Raw genomic sequence first — 20,762 nt, 5'->3', positions numbered from 1 at the left:
TGACAACCCCATAACACTGGAAACAATGCAATCCACTTAAAAAGTTACTTCCCAAACCCGTTTTCTTAACTGGCCCAAATGTATTTTTATCGGCTTACAGGAGTCGATGAAAAATCCACGCTGTGCAGATGCTGGCAGTTCTTTCCGAGGGCATGCAGCGAAGTGTCTGTGATGCTGGAGCACCCACCAATGCTTACAACTTGTAAAAGCCGGCAATGGAGTGCCAGGGCAAGGACTCCATTGTCTGTAACGTTGCTGCATCGTTTAAAAGAGGCTTCGCGCAAATAAGGGCAGGAGGAGGCCAGCGCTGCAATACCTATTGGAGAGACAAAGCAAGTCACTGTTGCGTAGCTGGAGAGGCTGAGCGTCAGAGGGCACAAGAACAACCAGGAAAGGGTTCCATAATTGACTTTAGGCAAAGATGGCGGACATAGGGAGTAACCTGTCGCACCCGTAATTTTAAAGATCCCCCAAACCTCTAACCACTCTGACCCACAAGGAACTTTAAGTCTTGGAACTAAATGGGCGGGCAAGATGCCCTTCAACCCAGAACAGAAGGAGCTGTCACGGTGAGTACACAAGGCTCCATTCTCGGTTCTGGGTGGAAGGGCATCTTGTCAATTGCAGGATATCCAAGAGCTAGAATACTGGGTGGGATTTAGGACTTATCCAAGACCTGCTGCAGAACCCTTCTACCAAAGGCTGAGTCCGCAGAGACCATGGAGTCAATTTTGTAATGTTTAATGAATGTAGAGGCCAGAGACCAGGGGTGGGGAACCTTTTTTCTGCCAAGGGCCATTTGCATATTTATAACATCGTTCGGGGGCCATACCGGGCGTAGATCTCCTGGTGGGGGGTGGGGTGATGCTAGGGTTGCCAGGTCCTCTTCACAACTGGTGGGAGGTTTTGGGGGTGGAGCCTGAGGAGGGTGGGGTTTGGGGAGGAAGACTGCATAGCCATAGAGCCCAATGGCCTAAGCGGCCATTTTCTCCAGGGGAAATGATCTCTATTGGCTGGAGATCAGTTGTAATAACAGGAGATCTCCAGCCACCACCTGGAGGTTGGCAACCCTAGGGGAGGCTATGCAGAGAAGGCTTGGAGGGTGTCTCTGCTCCCCCAGGTCTTCCCCCTCCTCCCAGGTGGGAGGGCAGCCAGCGGTGGACCCAGGCAACCGAGGTGCCAGGGGGGCGCAGCTTACAGTCTGCGGTTGATCTGCAGGAAAGGAAAGAAGGAAGGAAGGAAAGAAAGAAAGAAAGGAAAGAAGGAAAGAAAGAAGGAAGGAAAGAAGGAAAGAAGCAAGGAGAGAAGAAAAGAAGGAAGGAAGGAAAGAAAGAAGGACAGAAGGAAAGAAAGAAGGAAGGAAAAAAAGAAAGAAAGAAAGAAAGAAAGAAAGAAAGAAAGAAAGAAAGAAAGAAAGAAAGAAAGAAAGAAAGAAAGAAAGAAAGAAAGAAAGAAAGAAAGAAAGAAAGAAAGAAAAGGGAAGGAGAGAAAAAATAGAGAAAGACAGAAAGAAAGGGGAAGGAGAGAAAAAATAGAGAAAGAGAGAGGGGGGAGAAAGAAAGAGACAGAAAAAGAGAAAGAGTGACAGAAAAAGGAAGAAAAGAGAGAAAAGCTTTCACACACACACACAGCCGGCTCCATGCGACCGGGTTTCAGCCTTCCCCCCTCCCCCCTCCACAAAAGTCATCCACCTGATCAGCTCCCAAGTGCATGCTCTGCCCCCGGGAGCTGCTGGCTTTTTCCTCTTCCCCCCCTCCCTCAGCGGTGAGAGAGGTTTAAACTGTTGTGCCGCGTGGCGTGCAGGAACGCTTCACTTTCCCGGCTTGAGGGAAGCGTCTTTCTCCCTCCCCCCCCCTCGCTGATTAACAGCTGACAAGTCAGCGAGAGGGGGGTTTAAAGGGGCCGCAGCGTTCCTGCACGCTGCAGCTTCAGGAAGGGCCGTGCTGCGCTGGGTTTCTCTGGCAGGGCCCTGGAGCTCTCGGGGGCCACCGAAAATGGCCTCGGGGGCCGTAAACAGCCCGGGGGGCGGACGTTCCCCATCCCTGCCGTAGACCAAGTGGCCGCCCTACATATCTCATCAAGAGAGGCTTGCCTATCAAAGGCCGCTGAGGTAGCTGCCCTACGCACTGAGTGTGTGGTGATCCCCGTTGGGGGAGGGATCTTACAGGCCTTGTAGGCTTCGGTAATGCACTGTTCTGACCGTTGCGCTGATAGCAGAACTAGACATTTTTCCTCCCTTAGATGGGTTAGTTAAGGAGATGAACAGCGCATCTGATTTTCTAATGGAAGCAGTGCGCTTGAGGTATACCTTTAGGAGCCTTCTCAGATCTAAATGGTGCCATTCCTTTTCTTTGGGATGGGCAGGATCTGGGCAAAAGGAAGGTAAGTGAATCTCTTGAGAACGGTGGAATAAAGAATTCACCTTGGGAATGAAGGTGGGGTCTGGTCTGAGGACCATTTATCTCTGTGAAATATACAGAGGCCCTCACGTGCGGATAGTGCCCTCAGCTCGGTGACTCGACGAGCAGAAGTTACCGCTGTGAGGAAGATGGCCTTCATTCTCAACATCCTTAAGGGGATTTCCTTAAACGGCTCAAAGGGAGGTCGTGTCAATGCATTAAGCACCACGTTGAGACGCCATGTAGGGAAGCGATGGACAACTGGCGGTCTAGTTTGAACCACCCCTTTTAATAAAGTTATAATGTGTGGATGTCTAGACAGTGGTGAGTCATCCGTCAAGGATAACACAGTGGACAGAGCCGCCACCTGTCTGCATAAGGTGGAGGTTTTGAGACCCATTTCTACTCCCTCGTGGAGAAACTCAAGAATTATGGGTATCCCTGGGGATAGCGGATCGACGCATTTGCACCTACACCACAGTACAAAGGCTCTGCATGAGGTGTTATAGATCCTTCTAGTGGATGGTCTTCTGGCCTCTATCATGGTGTCAACCACAGCTGTAGAATATCCTTCCTCTAAGAAGGATTTCCTCTCAATTTCCACATGTTTAAGCGCAGCCATTGAGGGTCTGGATGGAATAGGGGACCCTGATGAAGTAAGTCCGGGGTGATTGGGAGTTCCCAGCGTGGTTAGACTGACAACTTCTGTAGGCTGGGGAACCACAGTCTCCTCGGCCAAAGAGGAGCAATGAGGATAACTGTTGCTCCTTCCTTCCATCTTTCTTATTACCCTCGGGAAGATGGGAATGGGAGGGAATGCAAAAAGAATTTCTTTGGGCCATGGGGACATGAAAGCGTCCATGTCCTCCGCTTCCGGATGGAAATAACGTGTGAGAAACCTTGGAAGGAGGTGATTGCTTTCTGAGGCAAACAGATCCACCTTGGGCTGGCCAAACCGCTGAACTATCTGTTCGAAGACCGACCTGTTGAGGGCCCATTCGCCCTCGTCTAGTACTTGACGACTCAACCAGTCGGCCTGGAGGTTGAGAACCCCGCTGATGTGTTCTGCTGTCAGTGACAGCAGGTTCGATTCGGCCCAGGATAGAATGGTCTCCGCTTCCTGATGCAACCTGGAAGACCTCGACCCTCCCTGCTTGTTGAGGTAGGCTTTGGCTGATATGTTGTCCATCCGGACCAAAATGTGTTTGTGACGGAGGAAGTGCTCAAAGTGTTTTAGAGCCGATCAGATCGCCCTGAGTTCTAATAGAATTATGTGCAGTTTTCTTTCTCCCGTGGACCAGAACCCCTGAGTCATGAGATTTTGGCAGGTGGCTCCCCACCCTTCCAGACTGGCATCTGTATAAATTTGTATCTGATTCTCTATGACGAAGTGCATTCCCTTGTTCAGGTTGGTGTACTTGCACCACCACAGAAGTGAACGTCGGAATGTCAAGGAAGCGGGATTGTCTTGTCCCTGCTTTGAGTAATGAGATCCTGGTGAGGTTGTAGCAGCCTCTGAAGTGTCCTTGAGTGAAATCTGGCCCATGGTACCTAGCTGAGGCAGGCTACCATCTTCCCTAGTAACTTGGCCAGGGTCATAAGTCTGTCCTGACTGGAACTGATTGTGGTTTGAACCATGGATCGTATTTTGACAGTTTTGTCCTGGGGAAGAATCACTAGATTCCTGTGGGTGTCTAGGATGACCCCCAGGTGTTCCAATCTTTGTGTCGGAATTAAATGGCTCTTCTCCATGTTTACGAGAAAGCCGTGGTTGGTGAGGTTCTGAATCACTCTGGTAGTGTGAGACAACGCTTGTTCTCTGGTCTTTGAGCAAATCAGTATGTCGTCTAGGTAAGGAAAGATTGTTATTCCTTCCTCACGAAGTAATGCCACCAGTGTCACTAAGATTTTTGTGAAGACACTGGGAGCAGATGCCAGGCCGAAGGGGAGTGCCCTGAACTGGTAATGTTTCCTGGAGTAGCAAAACCTGAGGAACCTCCTGTGAGTCCGGTGTATTGGGACATGGAGATAAGCCTCCTTCAGGTCCAAGGAAGTTAGAAATTGGTCTATTTGCAGAGCTTCCAAAATGGAACGGAGTGTTTCCATGCAGAATTTTCTGTATTTGACCTTCCTGTTGAGATGCTTTAGCTCTAAGATAGCTCTCCAGTCCCCATTTTTCTTGGGGACTGTAAAGAAAATCGAATATACCCCGCTGCCCAGTTCTGATAGAGGAACTATGTCCTGTATTTGTAGTAGATGTGAAATGGCCTCCAGAGTTCTCTGGTGCTTTTCTTTTCGTATTGACCTTGGGGAGTTTATGAATTTGTCGTTGGGGGAGACTCGTGAATTCTATTAGGTATCCTGTGGATATGACCTGAGATACCCAGGCATCCATGTAGGACCTCTCCCACTTTGTGTGGAACTGTAGGAGTCTGCCCCCGACTTCTGGACTCCTGGCGTCACTGTTCTGTGTTCTTGGAGAACTTGTCTCCTCTGTTGTTTGCAAACTGTTGGTGTTCTTGGGGGGGATGAAAAAATCTGTGCCCCCTCTACGAAAGGAGCCCCTGCTGTTGTTACTCCAGGCACCCCTACGGTTGTCTGGCCTAAAGGGTGCCAGAGTGTGGGATGATCTGAAGTTGGGAAATGAAGATGAGGACTTCCCATCCTTCTTGTATGATTTTGGAAGGACCTTCTTTTTATCTTTATTCTCTACTAGAATCTTTTCTAGTCTGTCCCCAAACAGCTTCCCTCCTGTAAAAGGATATGACACAGTCAATGTCTTAGTCTTAATTTCATTTTGCCAGGGCCGAATCCAGAGTGCCCTTCTAATGGCAATATTAGATGAGGTGGCCCTGGCCGCGAAGGACATGGCATCCAGGGACGCGTCCGCCATGAAGGCAGAGGCCTTGAGGAATCTATTGAGTCCCTCTGACAATTTACGATTGTCTCCCGTGTAAAGCTGTATTATTTTTCTGAGCCACACTATTGAGGTTCTGGCCATAATAGAAGTAGCTGCAGAGGCTTGGATGGCCAAAGTAGAAGCCTCATGGACTTTTTTGGAGAGGATTTTCGCTTTCCTGTCTATCGGGTCTCTGATTGTCCCCATCCCATCCTCAGAGGGGAGGTCTGGGGAGTGGACCGCTGCTACAGGAGCGTCTATCAGGGGAAGCCTGTGGCACCATGGTATAGAGCTTCTTAGTGATAGCGGGGAACTGTCTATTGGCTAGAGGTTTATCAAATTCGGTCTGAACCTGGTTCTCGAAGAATTCTGGAAAAGGAATTTCCCAGACTCGAGTTTTGGTGCTTGGAAAAAAATCCTTAGTTCCCTTCTTTTTGGGTTTTGTCTTGGACTCTGCTATAGGGTCCGGATCCTCGTTAAGGTCCAGGGCTACTAAGGCCTTGTTTAACAAACCCTGGAAATCCTCCACCAAAAAGAGGCGAGGATGCTGTTCCTCCAATAAAACAGGGTTGTCCTCATCAGAATCGAATTCGCCCTCTTCCTTTGCTCTCTGTGTCAGAAACTACTGAGGAGAAATCCTCCGCAGGTTGTAGAGGTTGGGAGCCAGGTTGAGCTTTTAAAGTCGCCTTGGTGCGCCAGTGTGAAGAGAGGCGTCCTTCCTGACCTCCCTGCTCCTGTTGAGGGGGAGGGGGAATAGAGCAAGAGGGGCCTGGGTCATTGCCCTATATGATAGGGGCAATGGACTCTCTGAGAGTAGACATCATTTGAGCCTGTTGATCTAACACCCCGTTAAACAAATCAAGCATCTCCCTTCATGTAACAGAAGCCTCGTGCTCCGATTGAAATACATTACACCCCTCTGTTGCCCATCAGTTATAGATGAGGTACCTTCCATCAGTGGGCTTCTTGGGGCCAAGGAGCCGCCATTTTGAGGCGGCTCGTCCGAGCGTGCCTTCTTTGGAGTCACCGGTCCCTCAGAGCCGCGTGCCGTGGAACGGCTGTTCTGGGTGCTGGCATTCTCCCTACAACGTCGCCCTGTCGAGGCGACGAGGGCTAGGTCGTGATCTTCCTTGGACAGAAGGTCCGAGTCAGTATCCCTCCTGCCGTCCATCATCTTGCCCAGCAGCGCGAAGTGGGGGGGGGGGCGGAGACTGAAAGTTGAGGAGATTGGGAAGGGGAGGAGGTGACCGCGGCCGTGATCGGCAAGCGGTAACAAGGAAGGGAAGTCGGACAAAGAGGAGGAATGGGAAGTTCGACACAAAAGTAAACGCACAAAGAAATATTCTGAGGTAAAACGGAGTTCACTAACGAAGAAGCCACCCTAACCAAGGCAGGATGGAAACTGGGTTTCCCGCCCAGGGAGACAGGAAGCTGAAGAAAAAATTTAGTTCTGCCTCCCTTGGCATGTGATGGTAATACCCGCGATTGACAAGATGCCCTTCCACCCAGAACCGAGAAAGGACCTGTCCTTGCTCTTCTGGCTCTATTGATTCATTAGCTCATGCCCTTTTGGAATGCCGCTTTTATGAGGAACTTAGATCATGTTATATCTTTCCCCTTTTAACATATAAATCTAATGCCTCTGTGTCTGTCATATTGCCTTTTTTATTAAGTGACAGGGATCCCAAGGCTACATTGTCAGTGGCAAGATTTATTTCAGTCCTTATATCCCTCAAACATTAGATTTAAAATTACGCTACTCAGGATCAATGGATCAAGGAGCTCCTAAGGGATAAAGGAAAGGTTATTGTGGAGTTTTTGAGAGCAAGTATAAGACATCACCTCCTCCGCCTTGCACGACAGAAAAGGGATCTTTGTTGGGGTCCTAAGAGCACAAAGTCTTGCAAGAGATGTGAATGTGCAATATCACTTTAATTATCCTATCATTTTCTGCATGTGCTATCAAGTCCAGATCAAAAAGTTTCAGATTCCAGCAGCTGCAGAATAGTTTCTTACTGGTCTAAAAGATTTACACTCCACTGTTCCAAATGCTTAAGACTGTATTGCAGAGAAATGAACAGCTTACTGCAGTCTTTTGAAGAAAACTGCCAGCTGCAATCATTTAAAGAATACCAGATTGTCCACTTCTATATTAATCAGCTCAGATTAGAATAAAGCCAGTATTATGTTTGAATTGTCTGGGCCTACCGACAGCTTATAGTCTGGGCATCTCACCATATTTCTCTGTATATTTGTATTTACTTTTGAGGCTTAAAACAAGCATTTCTTTGATTCCCCCCTTTAATTTGTTTCAATCTGGCATTACTGGAATTGGTCCATATATACCTATGTAATTAAGAATAAGAATGGTAGGTGCTGTACAAAACCCTGGCATCTTACCTGGAAGCAAAATTTTGTTGTTGTTGTTTATTTATTTTTGGGGTTTTTTTATTTTCTTTTTTTGTCAAGGGATGGGAATAGGGTTTTTTTGTATAATAGTGGTTAGTTTATAGAGATATTTCCCCTCTGTTTTTAACTCGTCTTAGTAATTTTTATTTCATATGTATTTTTATATTATTTTTACAGTAAATAGTTCATAGATAGTAAGGTTCTCTAGATGATACTTTGTAACTTTTTTATAGCTGTGGAATTGGGCATTGTGAATTGGGTATATTATTTTCAAGTGTTATGTTCAACATATCATGGAATGTTAAGGGCCTGAAGGATTCCAATGAGCGTAAAAAGGTTATTTCCAGGTTGAAAGAACTTAAAGCTGATGTGGCATTTCTACAAGAAACTCCTGTAATGGCAAAAGATAAGAATTACTTGTGTAAGGATTGGGTTGATGAGGTATATGTTACTGATACATCTAATCAATCTAAAGGTGTTGCTATATTGATACACAAGCATGTTTCTTTTCTGGTCCAGCAAGTGATTACAGGTCCAAATGGTCGCTTTATCGTTTTGGTAGTGAAAAGCTCTGATTCTATTATTGCTATGATTAATGTGTATAGTCCAAACGCATATGCTTCAGACACATTTCACCAATGTTTCAGCCACCTGGTAAATTTTACATATGACTATCAGTTGGTGGTGGCAGGGAAGGTGGCATGGTATAGTCCGATCTCATCAGATCTCAGAAGCTAAGCAGGGCTGGTACTTGGATGGGAGACCACCAAGGAAGGCTCTGCAGAGGAAGGCAATGACAAGCCACCTATGCTTCTCACTTGTCTGGAAAGCCCCTTGCTGGGGTCGCCATAAGTCATCTGAGATTTGATGGTACTCCACACACATCCGTTAGTGGGGGAAGATTTTAATGACATACTAGATACACCCCCATGCAAAGAATATTCTTTGTTAAGAGCTACACTTTCTCCCCATATCCAAACCTCAGCTTTTGGACTGTTCTCATGATTTTAATTAACTGTTCACCTAATATTTGTCAAATAACAGCACACTCCAATTTATCTGAAGGCCTTGTTACCCAAATACCCCTAGGAGTTTTAACCCACTTATTCCAGGCCTTGTACTACAATAACTATTTGTTCACCTTTAAGGTGCTGCAGGGCTCTTCCTTTTTGTTTCTGCTGCAAAGTGGCAACTCTGCTGGCTCTGATCTTGCAAGCAATGGATTTCCACAAATATTTTCTGAGCTATGAATAGTTTATTTAGAAGACCAATGCATTCTTGCAGCTTCTAGCAGCCAGGGCAATATTTCAACATCTCAGATAAGACCCAAATCTATAATAAATAGTGTACATAAGAGAGGCACCCGTGAAGACTCAGGGAGAAGGGAAAAACCCATTTCCCAGCCAGCCCCTGATTCCTCCCCCTTGGAGTCTAACCCCCTCCCCCTCCCGTGCTGGCTCCAGCCTACTCTGTGTTTATCTTTCCTTGCCTCTGGTTCCTTCCACTCCTTCACATGCCATTTTTGGGTGGCTATGGCACCCAGAGGAGCCCTGTGGCGCAGAGGGGTAAGCTGCAGTACTGCAGTCCAAGCTTTGCACACAACCTGAGTTCGATCCCGACGGAAGTTGGTTTCAGGTAGCTGGCTCTAGGTTGACTCAGCCTTCCATCCTTCCGAGGTCGGTAAAATGAGTACCCAGCTTGCTGGGGGTAAACGGACGATGACTGGGGAAGACACTGGCAAACCACCCCGTAATCAAAGTCTGCCTCGTAAGCGTTGGGATGTGACGTCACCCCATGGGTCAGGAATGACCCGATGCTTGCACAGGAGACCTTTACATTTATGGCACCCAGAAGGCCATCCAAATTCTGCTCTTTTTATAATGTCTGTGCACGTGTAGATATTGTTCTTTCTGTTTTAGGGTTGTGTGTTTTAACAAATATGATTTCTATGCAGAACTGTTGATTGTAGCCAGGACTACCCTCCTTTTTTTAACTGAACAGGCTATTATATATAAGATTTCCTGAGTGTCATCAATGCACATGGTACTTTATAAAATCATATAGAATTGGAAGGGGCCATAGAGGCCATCTAGTCCAACCCCCTGCTTAATGCGGGATCAGCCTAGAGCATCCCTGACAAGTGTTTGTCCAGCCTTTGCTTAGAGACTGCTGGTCACCCCCTCCCTAGGTAGCTGATTCCACTGCCGAACAACTCTTACTGTAAAAAACGTTTTCCTAATATCCAGCCTGTATCTCTCTGCCTGCCCTCCTCTAAGTGACATTCCTTCAAATACTTAAAGAGTAATCACGTCCCCCACCCCCAACCTCCTGTTCTCCAGACTAAACATCCCCAAGTCCCACAGCCTTTCCTCGTAGGGCTTAGTATCCCTGTTCCCTTGGTTACTTTATGGAGTAACATCAGCAAAAATGATTGGTTCTCCCTTGTAACAGTAGGGGGGGGGGCGGAAAGAGCAGAGAAGATGAAGGAAAACAAGAGGTAAGGGTAATGGGGGTTTGGAGTGTGTGTGTGTAAAGTGCCTTCGCAGAACTTATGGTGATCCAGAAGTGTTTTCAAAGCAAGAGACTAATAGGCATGTTTAAAAGAAGTTACAAACAAGGGGGCAGAAAGGCCAGTATCGAAGGTGCATTTCAAAGAACCAGAGGGTTGGCATGCAACTGTAAGATCTACTTTCTTGCATGGCCATCAATCAGCACATATGCATAGGAATAGGAGAAAGAGATGCAAAGAGCTTTAAGTGGTACCTTTGAATTCTTAGTTTCATTTCAAAGCAACAACTAAGGCATTAAAAGCCAGGGAATTTGTAATGACTTCCTGTAGTTCCATATTCATTTTTTGGGATAGATCTGCATGGCCACTTGAGGGAAGTAAGCACTCTTAAACTGTTGTTAAATGAGCTCACAAGGGACAGTGAGATCTGTGCTGTCTTGTAGGGTTGCCAATCCAACTTGACAGATGTTTATACCTTGAAGATGAGCAGGGAGCACTTGAGAATGGAGGAATGAGATAAGGCTGCCTCTGGTAAAGAATGTACCAGGCAAGGCCAGGAACCAGTCACAAGGTAGGCACATTTCAAACTCGGGGAGATTTGGAAGTCATGCCAGACTGGCCTGGAAAGATCTCAAGGCATTAGGGAGAAACCAGAATTTTATTTGTGAACAGAGGAAGGGTGGGTTTCCCCTTCCTGTAAGTCCAATGTAAGCACGCATGGCAGGTTTGTCATGAGGAGAAGAGGGGAGAGAAGAAGAAGAAGAGTTGGTTTTTATATGCCGACTTTCTCTACTACTTAAGGCAGAATCAAACCGGCTTACAATCACCTTCCCTTCCCCTCCCCACAACAGACACCCTGGGAGGTAGGTGGGGCTGAGAGAGCATGACTTGCCCAAGGTCACCCAGCTGGCTTTGTGTGTAGGAGTGGAGAAACTAATCCAGTTCACCAGATTAGCCTCCACCGCTCATGTGGAGGAGCGGGGAATCAAACCCAGTTCTCCAGATCAGACTCCACTGCTCCAAACCACTGCTCGTAACCACTACACCACACTGGCTAGCAACCGTGCTAGTGCTACAAAGAATGCTGAAGAAGGTACAGGGAGATCACAGAAAATGGTGAGGCTGGAAGAAGTGGGTAATAGTTACAATACTGTGCTGGCCTGCCTCAGTTAGCATGCTTGAACAAAGAGGTATTAAAGAAGTTATTGCCACATTCGCAAAAGGCTCAGTAGCCAACACTCTGATCAGTGCTTACATCTAAAAGCACGGTGCTTTGTCATTTATTGGGATAGCAACCCACTGGGGTAAACACGGGTCTTTATGTCGATCTTCCAGAGTTTTCAAACCCATTTCCATTAAGCCATTTTAAACATCAGAAAGCTTATAAATAGGTATCCATAACTTGAGTAAATGATGGATCCTAATGCTTAAGAATAACTTCAGTCCAATTCGTTTCAGGCTGAAAAGATTTGTTTATTCGTCAACCTTTGCAGGAGAAGTTGCCAGCAGCTCAGTACCAGCAAGTTATAAATTCACCCTTTACCTGCTATTGATTTATATGTATATTGACCTCACAGCTTATTGGTCCTATAATTACACATTTTGAAATCTAATAGGTTATATTCATTAAACACGAGGCAATCACACATGCATATCATTGACATTTTGGTGGTCTGCAAACATAATCAGAACCTAAGATGGCACCTCGGTGGGAGCATTAGTCATGAGCTCCTGTTTTCGGCAGATAAGTTAATATTTTTAGCAGTTGTTACAAAGTTTTAGCAGCAGTATAATCAGCACTTCAGGGATAGGATTGGTATAGCTTCCACAATTTATGAAGGGTTTTATCAGAGAGCCCTAATTACTTTAGCTGTGGAACTCGAACCGGACTGGAAACTATTAGAACACTGATTTTCACCTTAAAAGGTGCAGCTTTTGCTCCCTGCCAAGTCCCTACACCACACTAAATATTACAATTCGACATCAGATACTCATTGGGGTGAGTTTCACTGGCGTGGATCTGTGGCCAGGGAGGGGCGGAGAAAGATCAGCAGAGAAAGACAGGCTGAGGTTGACTTGCTGCAGGCAGCTCTGTTGTGTGGCCTGCTTCTGGTCTAGTCCCTGTGCTAGCCCAGACTACTGGCGTTGGGCTGGTTATAGACAGATTTGGCTCTTCATGTTGACGACGGTCTACCAGCTCTGTTACTGGTGAAGGGTCCCTGCTACCAGCTCTGGGGAGGACAAACCCACTGTCAGCTCTGAGCTGCCTGGAGTGATCACGTTAGCACTTGGCATTTCTTCAGACATCCTCAGAGGCCTTCGGGGTCTGTTCGGAAACTGTCAGAGGCCTCTGGGCAAAATAGGAGTCAGGAGCTTGCTGGTTGTTCAGGTGGCCTGGAGAACTTTTGGGGGAGAACCTCAGAGGTTGCATGAGCCCTTTTGATTTATTGCTGGGAACCGGAAGAGCTGTGAGCCCAGTTAATGATGAACTGTTCGAGTACTCCATGCGTTGGATTCCTGGAATGTTTATATAAGATAGCCTTACAGGATGAGACTTATTCTTCTGTGGGAGCCGTCTGGGATATTTTTGCCATCTGCTCTGATGGTAGTTTGCAAAAAAAAATTGTAATCTCCACCTCCTTTGGCATTTCAACTGGCAGATTTGGCCAGCTGTTAATTGGAAGATTAGTGCTGCTAGGAAAGGTTGGGGTGGGGGTTGGGAGAGAGTGGGATGATTGTTGCTGAAAATTATTTTGTGATTAGTGTACAAGTTGAACTGAATATGTGTCATGCATTATTGTGGGCGAGTAAATTGCAGAGGATTGGGAATGGATGAAATTCAGCTGGGGGAGGCCAGCACTGGGCTGAGGATCCCAGTGCCTGGGAGGGTGTGGGAAGTATGGTGTGGGAGAAGGTATTGTAAAGGAAGAAGACCAAGGTAGTTGTGAATTTCCTGCATTGTGCAGGGGGTTGGACTAGATGACCCTGGTGGTCCCTTCCAACTCTATGATTCTATGTTGATTGCTGAAGGGGGAAAGGGGGAAATGTGAATAAACCATTCTGTAGCAATGTTTGTGAAGGCCAAGTGAAGAACTGGAGGAAGGGCTGATTCTGCACTGTTACCTGTGCCTTCCGAAAAGTTCTGCATTCCTTACCTTATACGGGCAAACTAGCCCTTAACCTATATCCTGTTTTCTTTAACATAGTAGTCAGTGGTTTAGGTTACGCCTGTGAGATAGATAAGGCAGTAGTATTCTTAAAAGTATGTTAAGAAGGAAGTATAGATCACGTGCTTATTGGCTAGATTTTGGAGCAGTATTGAGTAGCTTGGGCTGAGAGACACAGCAGGAGCTTAGAGCAAGCTGTTGTTGAGTCAGGAAGGGCTGGTGAGGGTGAGAGTAGTTAAGAAGGCTCCTCTCACCAGAGGCACAGTTTGGGCTGAGAGACACAGCAAGAATCATAGAATCATAGAGTTGGAAGGGACCGCCAGGGCCATCAAGACCAACCCCCTGCACAATGCAGGAAATTCACAACTACCTCCCCCCTACACACCCCTAGTGACCAGAAGATGGCCAAGATGCCCTCCCTCTCATCATCTGCTTAAGGTCACAGAATCACCATTGCTGACAGATGGCCATCTAACCTCTTCTTAAAAACCTCCAGGGAAGAAGAGCTTACCACCTCCCGAGGAAGCCTGTTCCACTGAGGAACCTCTCTAACTGTTAGAAAACATCTTCCTAATGTCTAGACAGAAACTCTTTTGATTTAATTTCACCCGTTGGTTCTGGTCCAACCTTCTTGGGCAACAGAAAACAACTCGGCACCCTCCTCTATATGACAGCCCTTCAAGTACTTGAACATGGTTATCATATCCCCTCTCAGTCTTCTCCTCTTCAGGCTAAACATACCCAGCTCCTTCAACCTTTCCTCATAGGACTTGGTCTCCAGACCCCTCACCATCTTTGTTGCCCTTCTCGGGACACGTTCCAGCTTGTCTACATCTTTCTTAAATTGTGGTGCCCAAAACTGAACACAGTACTCTAGTTGAGGTCTAACCAGAGCAGAGTAAAGCGATACCATCACTTCGTGTGATCTGGACACTATACTTCTGTTGATGCAGCCCAAGACTGCATTTGCCTTTTTAGTTACAGCATCACACTGCAGACTCATGTTCAGTGTTTGGTCTGAGATTAGAGCAAGGCCAGTGCAAGTTTTTTTTTTTTAGTTTTTGTTCTTTTATCTAGCCGTCGGTGAGTAAGGAAGGTCTGGTAAGGGTGAAGTTAATTGCTATTGGCTGTTGAGGGGTGGGGCTGAGAGTATTTAAGAAGGCTCCTCTTGCCAGCACGGGTTTCTCAAGAACAAGTCACGTCAGACTAATCTTATCTCCTTTTTTTGAAAAAGTTAGTACCTTGCTGGATCAGCGGAATGCTGTAGACACAGTTTATCTTGATTTCAGTAAGGCTTGTGATAAGGTTCCACATGGTATTCTTGTTGACAAATTGGGGAAATGTGGTTTTGTTATAGGATCTGATGAAAATGGAGAGTAATTTGCCCATTTGAATCCCATATAGACCTCATATGTAAAGAATGGGTTGCAGGAGCCTCTGTCCTGAAAAACTTTTTATCAAGGTCTTCCTGTATCCCTATGAGATACTGCAGCTCTGTCCTGGAACAAAGCAACTAACAAATAGATAAGAGGAGTACAGCTGCTCTGTGAAAGTGCTGACTGAGAACTATGATGTAATGAGATGACACATAATGAAGATACAGACTTTAGGTTATGGAGTACTCCTTCCAGAGGAACGGACCAGCCAGTCTAACTGTATTCTTAACATGGAAACAATGCTGGAAAATGTTATGAGTCAAAGAAAATAACAGAGCCATGGAAGGGGTGCAATATTCTAAAAGTATAAGTGCACTGAACGTGACTCATGTCTAAAACAATATAAAAGAGCTAGCCAGCCAGAGAGTTAGAGAGTTATTGAAAGGCTGACACCCGCTGACCTGACATGATTCTCTCCATCTCTTTGCGTGAGATGTAAAGACTCTGAGCTCTGAATCTTGTGTGAATTGAAGCTCTCAAGCAAAAGAGGTTTCGTTAAATGTTTAGTTCTTGTATGTTCTGAATAATTACAGATACCTCTTAACATTTTACAAACCTTCCTGTGAGGCTGGAGGGGGACACTCCCTTGGGGTAGATTCTTTTCGGAATAGCCAGTACTTACTAAGGCTGGATGTCTGAAATGAATGCTTGCAGACTTCTCAATCCTATAAATGGGATGGAGGCTCTTAGAATTCCTACCAACCTTAGAGTGGGGTCTAAGAGTTTGGATCATTCCATATTTGGAACACTGAGAGCCCATTAATTCTAACAAGGATTAGTGGAATCTCACAAAGATCTATATAGTCTTGTTTGGCTTCCCAGTCCTTGCAAGAATGAAGATTGTAAAACCTATAGTCTCCTTTACACAGGACTAAAAGCTAATTCTCTGAGCTTGTGTCAGAAGTCTTCTCTAGTTGACAGAGAGGATTCTGAACATTCTCTGAGCAGAAGCCAGAGGTCTTCCTATCTGACAGAAGTGCCTCTGTACTTTGTGATAGTACACAGTGCTTACACAGATTACATGGAGTAATATTCATGGAGCTATTAGGCTCTTACATTGAACTAAAAGTTCACACACAGATCTCTCTGATATTAGCACTATCAGAGAGACTTCATAACAGCTTTAAGCTTACACATAACACATTACATGGCTTTCTTATAAGCTTTGCATTGCTGTCTGATTTTGAAACAACTATGGATAGCATGCACATATCATATCATATCCTGATCCTAACATAGATCAGAGGCCTTTTCAAAGGCTAAGAACACTGGAAGATTTCTCTATGATTTCATGGACTAGGTCCTGGCATGGACTGAAAATATGCTTTAAAATACAACTTCTGCATAAACTCATGGAACCTGAGATTTCTCTAATCTTTGCAAAGACATTCATTGCAAAGACACTGCAATACTAAAATAACATATAAAAGACCAAAAAGGTTAACATATCCTGAACATAGATCAGGAACTTTTCAGATCTCTCTAAAGCCTGATATATAGGTTGAGGAGGTTTGCAGATGACATATAGTATGTCTTCTGTATTAAGATATTACTATGATGTTCTATGTGATTTGAGTTAAGATGCTCAACTATATCAAATCTTTCTCCATTACATTAACCATATTTTACAAGATTTCTGTAACTGATTTATATTCTGAATGAATTATCATTACTATGTTAAGATAAGATACACTTTTATAGAGGCATAGAGATTATTAAAGATTGCTTGCAACATGAACATGTTTAAGACTGATGATGTCTAAACTTATATAATATTTTAAGACTTTGTAACCATGATAAAAGCATATATAATGTGGTGTAAAATAAATATGTTTTAATTATACATACAATCATGTCCCTTTTCATAAATTTATTGGCGCATCTCAAGAAAAAGCTTACTTTAGGTAAGAAATGTTGATTCCTGCTCAGTAAGTGTCTGTCTTAATAAGATAACATATTCCTTCTCAGGAAGGAGTCCATTCTAAGAGCTTAGGCACTGAAAGGCATGAACTGTGACAGTTTAGATCCTATTACTGTTAGGTGGATCTGCAACTGGTTGACAGATCGCACCCAAAGAGTGCGTGTTAATGGTTCCTCATCCACTTGGAGAGAAGTGACTAGTGAAGTGCCTCAGGGATCTGTGTTGGGCCCTGTGTTGTTCAACATCTTTATAAATTATTTGGATGAAGGAAAAGACGGGATGCTTATTAAATTTGCAGATGATACTAAATTGGGAGGGGTAGCAAATATGGTAGAAGACAGAGCCCTGATATAGGATGATCTTGACAGGCTGGAGAATTGGGCTAAAACTAATGAAATGCATTTCAACAAAGATAAATGTAAACTTCTGCATTTAGGTAGGAAAAATCACATGCATGATTATAGGATGGGGAAGGCTTGCCTAAGCAGTAATGTGTGTGAAAATGATCTTGGGGTCTTAGTAGACCAAACACTGAACATGAGTCAGCAGTGTGATGCGGTAGCTAAAAAGGCGAATGCGATCTTGGGCTGTATCAACAGAAGTATAGTGTCCAGATCACGCGAAGTGATGGTGTTGCTTTACTCTGCTCTGGTTAGACCTCAACTAGAGTACTGTGTTCAGTTTTGGGCACCACAATTTAAGAAAGATGTAGACAAGCTGGAATGTGTCCAGAGGAGGGCAACAAAGATGGTGAGGGGGTCTGGAAACCAAGTCCTATGAGGAAAGGTTGAAGGAGCTGGGTATGTTTAGCCTGAAGAGGAGAAGACTAAGAGGGGATATGATAACCAAGTTCAAGTACTTGAAGGGCTGTCATATGGAGGATGGTGCCAAGTTGTTTTCTGTTGCCCCAAAAGGTCAAACCAGAACCAACGGGTTGAAATTAAATCAAAAGAGTTTCCACCTAGACATTAGGAAGAATTTTCTAACAGTTAGAGCGGTTCCTCAGTGGAACAGGCTCGGGAGGTGGTAAGCTCTCCTTCCCTGGAGGTTTTTAAGAAGAGGTCAGATGGCCATCTGTCAGCAATGCTGATTCTATGACCTTAAGCAGATGATGAGAGGGAGGGTGTCTTGGCCATCTTCTGGGCATGGAGTAGGGGGTCACTGGGGGTGTGGGGGGAGGTAGTTGTGAATTTCGTGCATTGTGCAGGGGGTTGGATTAGATGACCCTGGTGGTCCCTTCCAACTCTATGATTCTATGATTCTGTGATTGGCTATGTGTTGCTGCATTACAGTGATGTAATTTTTGCTGTAAGTACCAAATATAAACCATGTAATGGAGTTAGTGTCTTGAACGCTTGGGGGATCGATACTTTCCTTGATCACTGTAAACTAACTAATTATAAACTGATAAAGAAGTTGCTTCTACTGGTTAATTGCTCATTTATTTGTACCCCTTTGATTGAACCCATACAAATTTTCTTTCCCAGTCATTACCCAGTTACTTTAAACAAGCCAGTCTTTTTCTGCCTGAAAAGGAAGAGAATTCTGATACGAATTAACACTCCAACAGAAAAGTGGACTCAGAGCAGTGCATTGTTTAATCTAAATTGTATTTAAAAAGGGATAGCAGGATAGGGAACAAGCATGGTTAAGAGTTGTTATGGGCTCCAACCAGACCCTGGCAATCAATGGACACCCCCCACATGGTGTACAGAGCCACAGCTGGTGTATGGCACAGTGGCATGTAGCCAGGGGTCACATGAATCTCCTGGCATCCATCTTGGTTATGCAAGGCTTAAGCGAACTGACAGGGCTGGGACAACTAAAGCTGGGCCATACTCCTCCCTGGAAAGGGATGTTTGCAGCCTCTTGTGTGTGTAAAGTGCCTTCAAGTCGCAGCCGACTTATGGCGACCCCTTTTGGGGTTTTCATGGCAAGAGACTAACAGAGATGGTTTGCCAGTGCCTTCCTCTGCACAGCAACCCTGGTATTCCTTGGTGGTCTCCCATCCAAATACTAACCAGGGCCAACCCTGCTTAGCTTCTGAGATCTGATGAGATCAGGCTAGACAAAAGAAGACCAAGATAAGCCATTTACATTTCTATACCCTTCCTGCAGCAGTTTGTCCACACCCAGCCAAATCCCTTCAGTCCATTCAGAATTCCATCCTGTCTCCAACAGAGCCCCTCTATGACTCATCTTCCGGACCCCACAGCACCGGGTTCCACTGCCCACTCCTCCACATGGAAGCCTGCTGGGTGACCTTGGGCCAGTCACAGTCCTCTCAGAATTCTCTCAGCCCACACGGAGGCAGGCAATGTCTCTTGCCTTGAAAACCCAACAGGGTCGCCATAAGTCAGCTGTGACTGGACGCCGCGCACCCCCCCCGTCTTCTCACCCTCCTCTCCATCTCTTTTCGTGAGCCAAAGTCAGTGAATGTTCTCAAAACATCCCATACGTGTTTAAACTTGCGATGCAGCAGGCTGTTGTATAAAGCATTTCACCAGAGCAAGATTGACTTTTGAGTGCCTCATTCACGGGCATCCTGACCATAAGAACATACAGACAGCTGTTCTTGAACATGCGGACACAGCTTGCCAGGCCGAATGAAGCTGAATAAATCCGTGATCATTCAAAGTGGAAATGTCTTACACAGTGGTTAAGAGCAGCAGACTCTAATCTGGAGAACCGGGTTCGATTCCCCACCCCTCCACATGAAACCTGCTGGGTGAACCAGTCATGGTTCTCTCAGAACTCTCTCAGCCCACGTAGATGCAGGCAATGTCAAACCACCTCTGAACATCTCTTGCCGTGAAAACCCTATGGGGATCGCCATAATTTAGCTGAGACTTGACGGCACTTTCCACCACCAGGAAGACAAGCAGAGCATGACTGTCACAACAGCACCCACCATGAAGGGCTCTGGGGAGCCCCCTCATATTTAGGAAAAAGTGCCTGGCCTGCTTGTTTGCCAGGGGTTTTGAAGGGGTACGAATGGCAGGCATCTTTTAAGAGGGAAGGAAGGTGTGGAGGTTATTTAGTTTTATTCTGTAAAGTTTTAATTATTTCTAAGCCGCCTTGAGCCAAAAAGAAATGCAGCGTATAAACATTTAAATAAATAAAATAAATGAATTATGCAACCCTTCAGAATACATACTGAAATAAATATCATTTAGAAATCATACCTTCTGATGTGATGGTTAATCTCTTATCTTTCCAAACATTTAAGTTAATTTTTTTAAGCTGCTTGCAGTTACTAAGCTGTTGCAGAGTGTTATCTGAAACATCACAGTCCCGAAGATCTAACGCCTCCACCGCAGGATGCAGAACCTATAAAGAAAGCATTTCCGTCTAACTTCACAGGGCATAGCACAAGTCCATCTACAACTATGGCCTTTTATGCAGGGATGTTTCCCCGCAGTCAACTCACCGATTGCTTCGGGGCTTCCTTTTGATTATGTATGTGTTTTACAGCCGTCAGAGGTTGCCTCCCTGTCCCCCCCCCTTTTGCTTGCATTTTCCAGATGCTGCTTTAGCCAGAATCTTGAAAATGTGAGCAAAACGAGGGGGGAGAGAGAGGCAACCTCTAATAGGCAAATTAGGCATGCATAATCAAAAGGAAGCCCCGAAGCAGTTGTTGGGGTGACAGCAGGGAAACGTCCCTGCATAAAAGGCCGATGTCTTTAGTTCCACTCGATATGCAAATTATTTTTCTTTAGAACATACTTGGGTATGAGAGTGCGGTTAACCGAAGGGGGCAGCGTCAAGTGCATGTATATATTTGCGTTTATTTATTAACATCTCCAACCCAACTCACGTTTCACGTGTGACCCAGTACTCATCTTAAAAACAGTGCACGCGGAGGGCAAATCAGCTCCACAGTGCAGTGCAAAGGCAGCAACAGAAATTTCAATATTTCTTCCCTTTCAAACCCTGTGCTTTCACCAGAAAAAATTGCCACCGGAGGGGGGGGGCTGTTTGTCTCATAACGTGTGCCCTGGGTAGACATGTGGAAAGGACAG

At 45.4% G+C, this 20,762-nt stretch overlaps 1 protein-coding gene across 1 annotated transcript in view; it reads right to left on the bottom strand.

The window, feature by feature from the left end:
- The window catches only part of AMN1 (antagonist of mitotic exit network 1 homolog), a 44,927-nt gene that overhangs the window by 9,478 nt on the left and 14,687 nt on the right, over nucleotides 1-20,762 (bottom strand). The window contains exons 3-4 of the mRNA XM_056846584.1: nucleotides 19,926-20,070; nucleotides 99-316 (exon numbers count right to left, since the gene is read on the bottom strand). Coding sequence (XP_056702562.1) covers nucleotides 99-316; nucleotides 19,926-20,070 — 363 coding nt within the window. The remainder of the gene's footprint in view (nucleotides 1-98; nucleotides 317-19,925; nucleotides 20,071-20,762) is intronic.

This window comes from Euleptes europaea, chromosome 3 (assembly GCF_029931775.1).
Source record: "Euleptes europaea isolate rEulEur1 chromosome 3, rEulEur1.hap1, whole genome shotgun sequence".
Lineage (NCBI taxonomy): Eukaryota > Metazoa > Chordata > Lepidosauria > Squamata > Sphaerodactylidae > Euleptes > Euleptes europaea.
The sequence above is the reverse complement of the archived record's forward strand: the minus strand, read 5'-3'. Positions and strand labels throughout refer to the sequence as shown.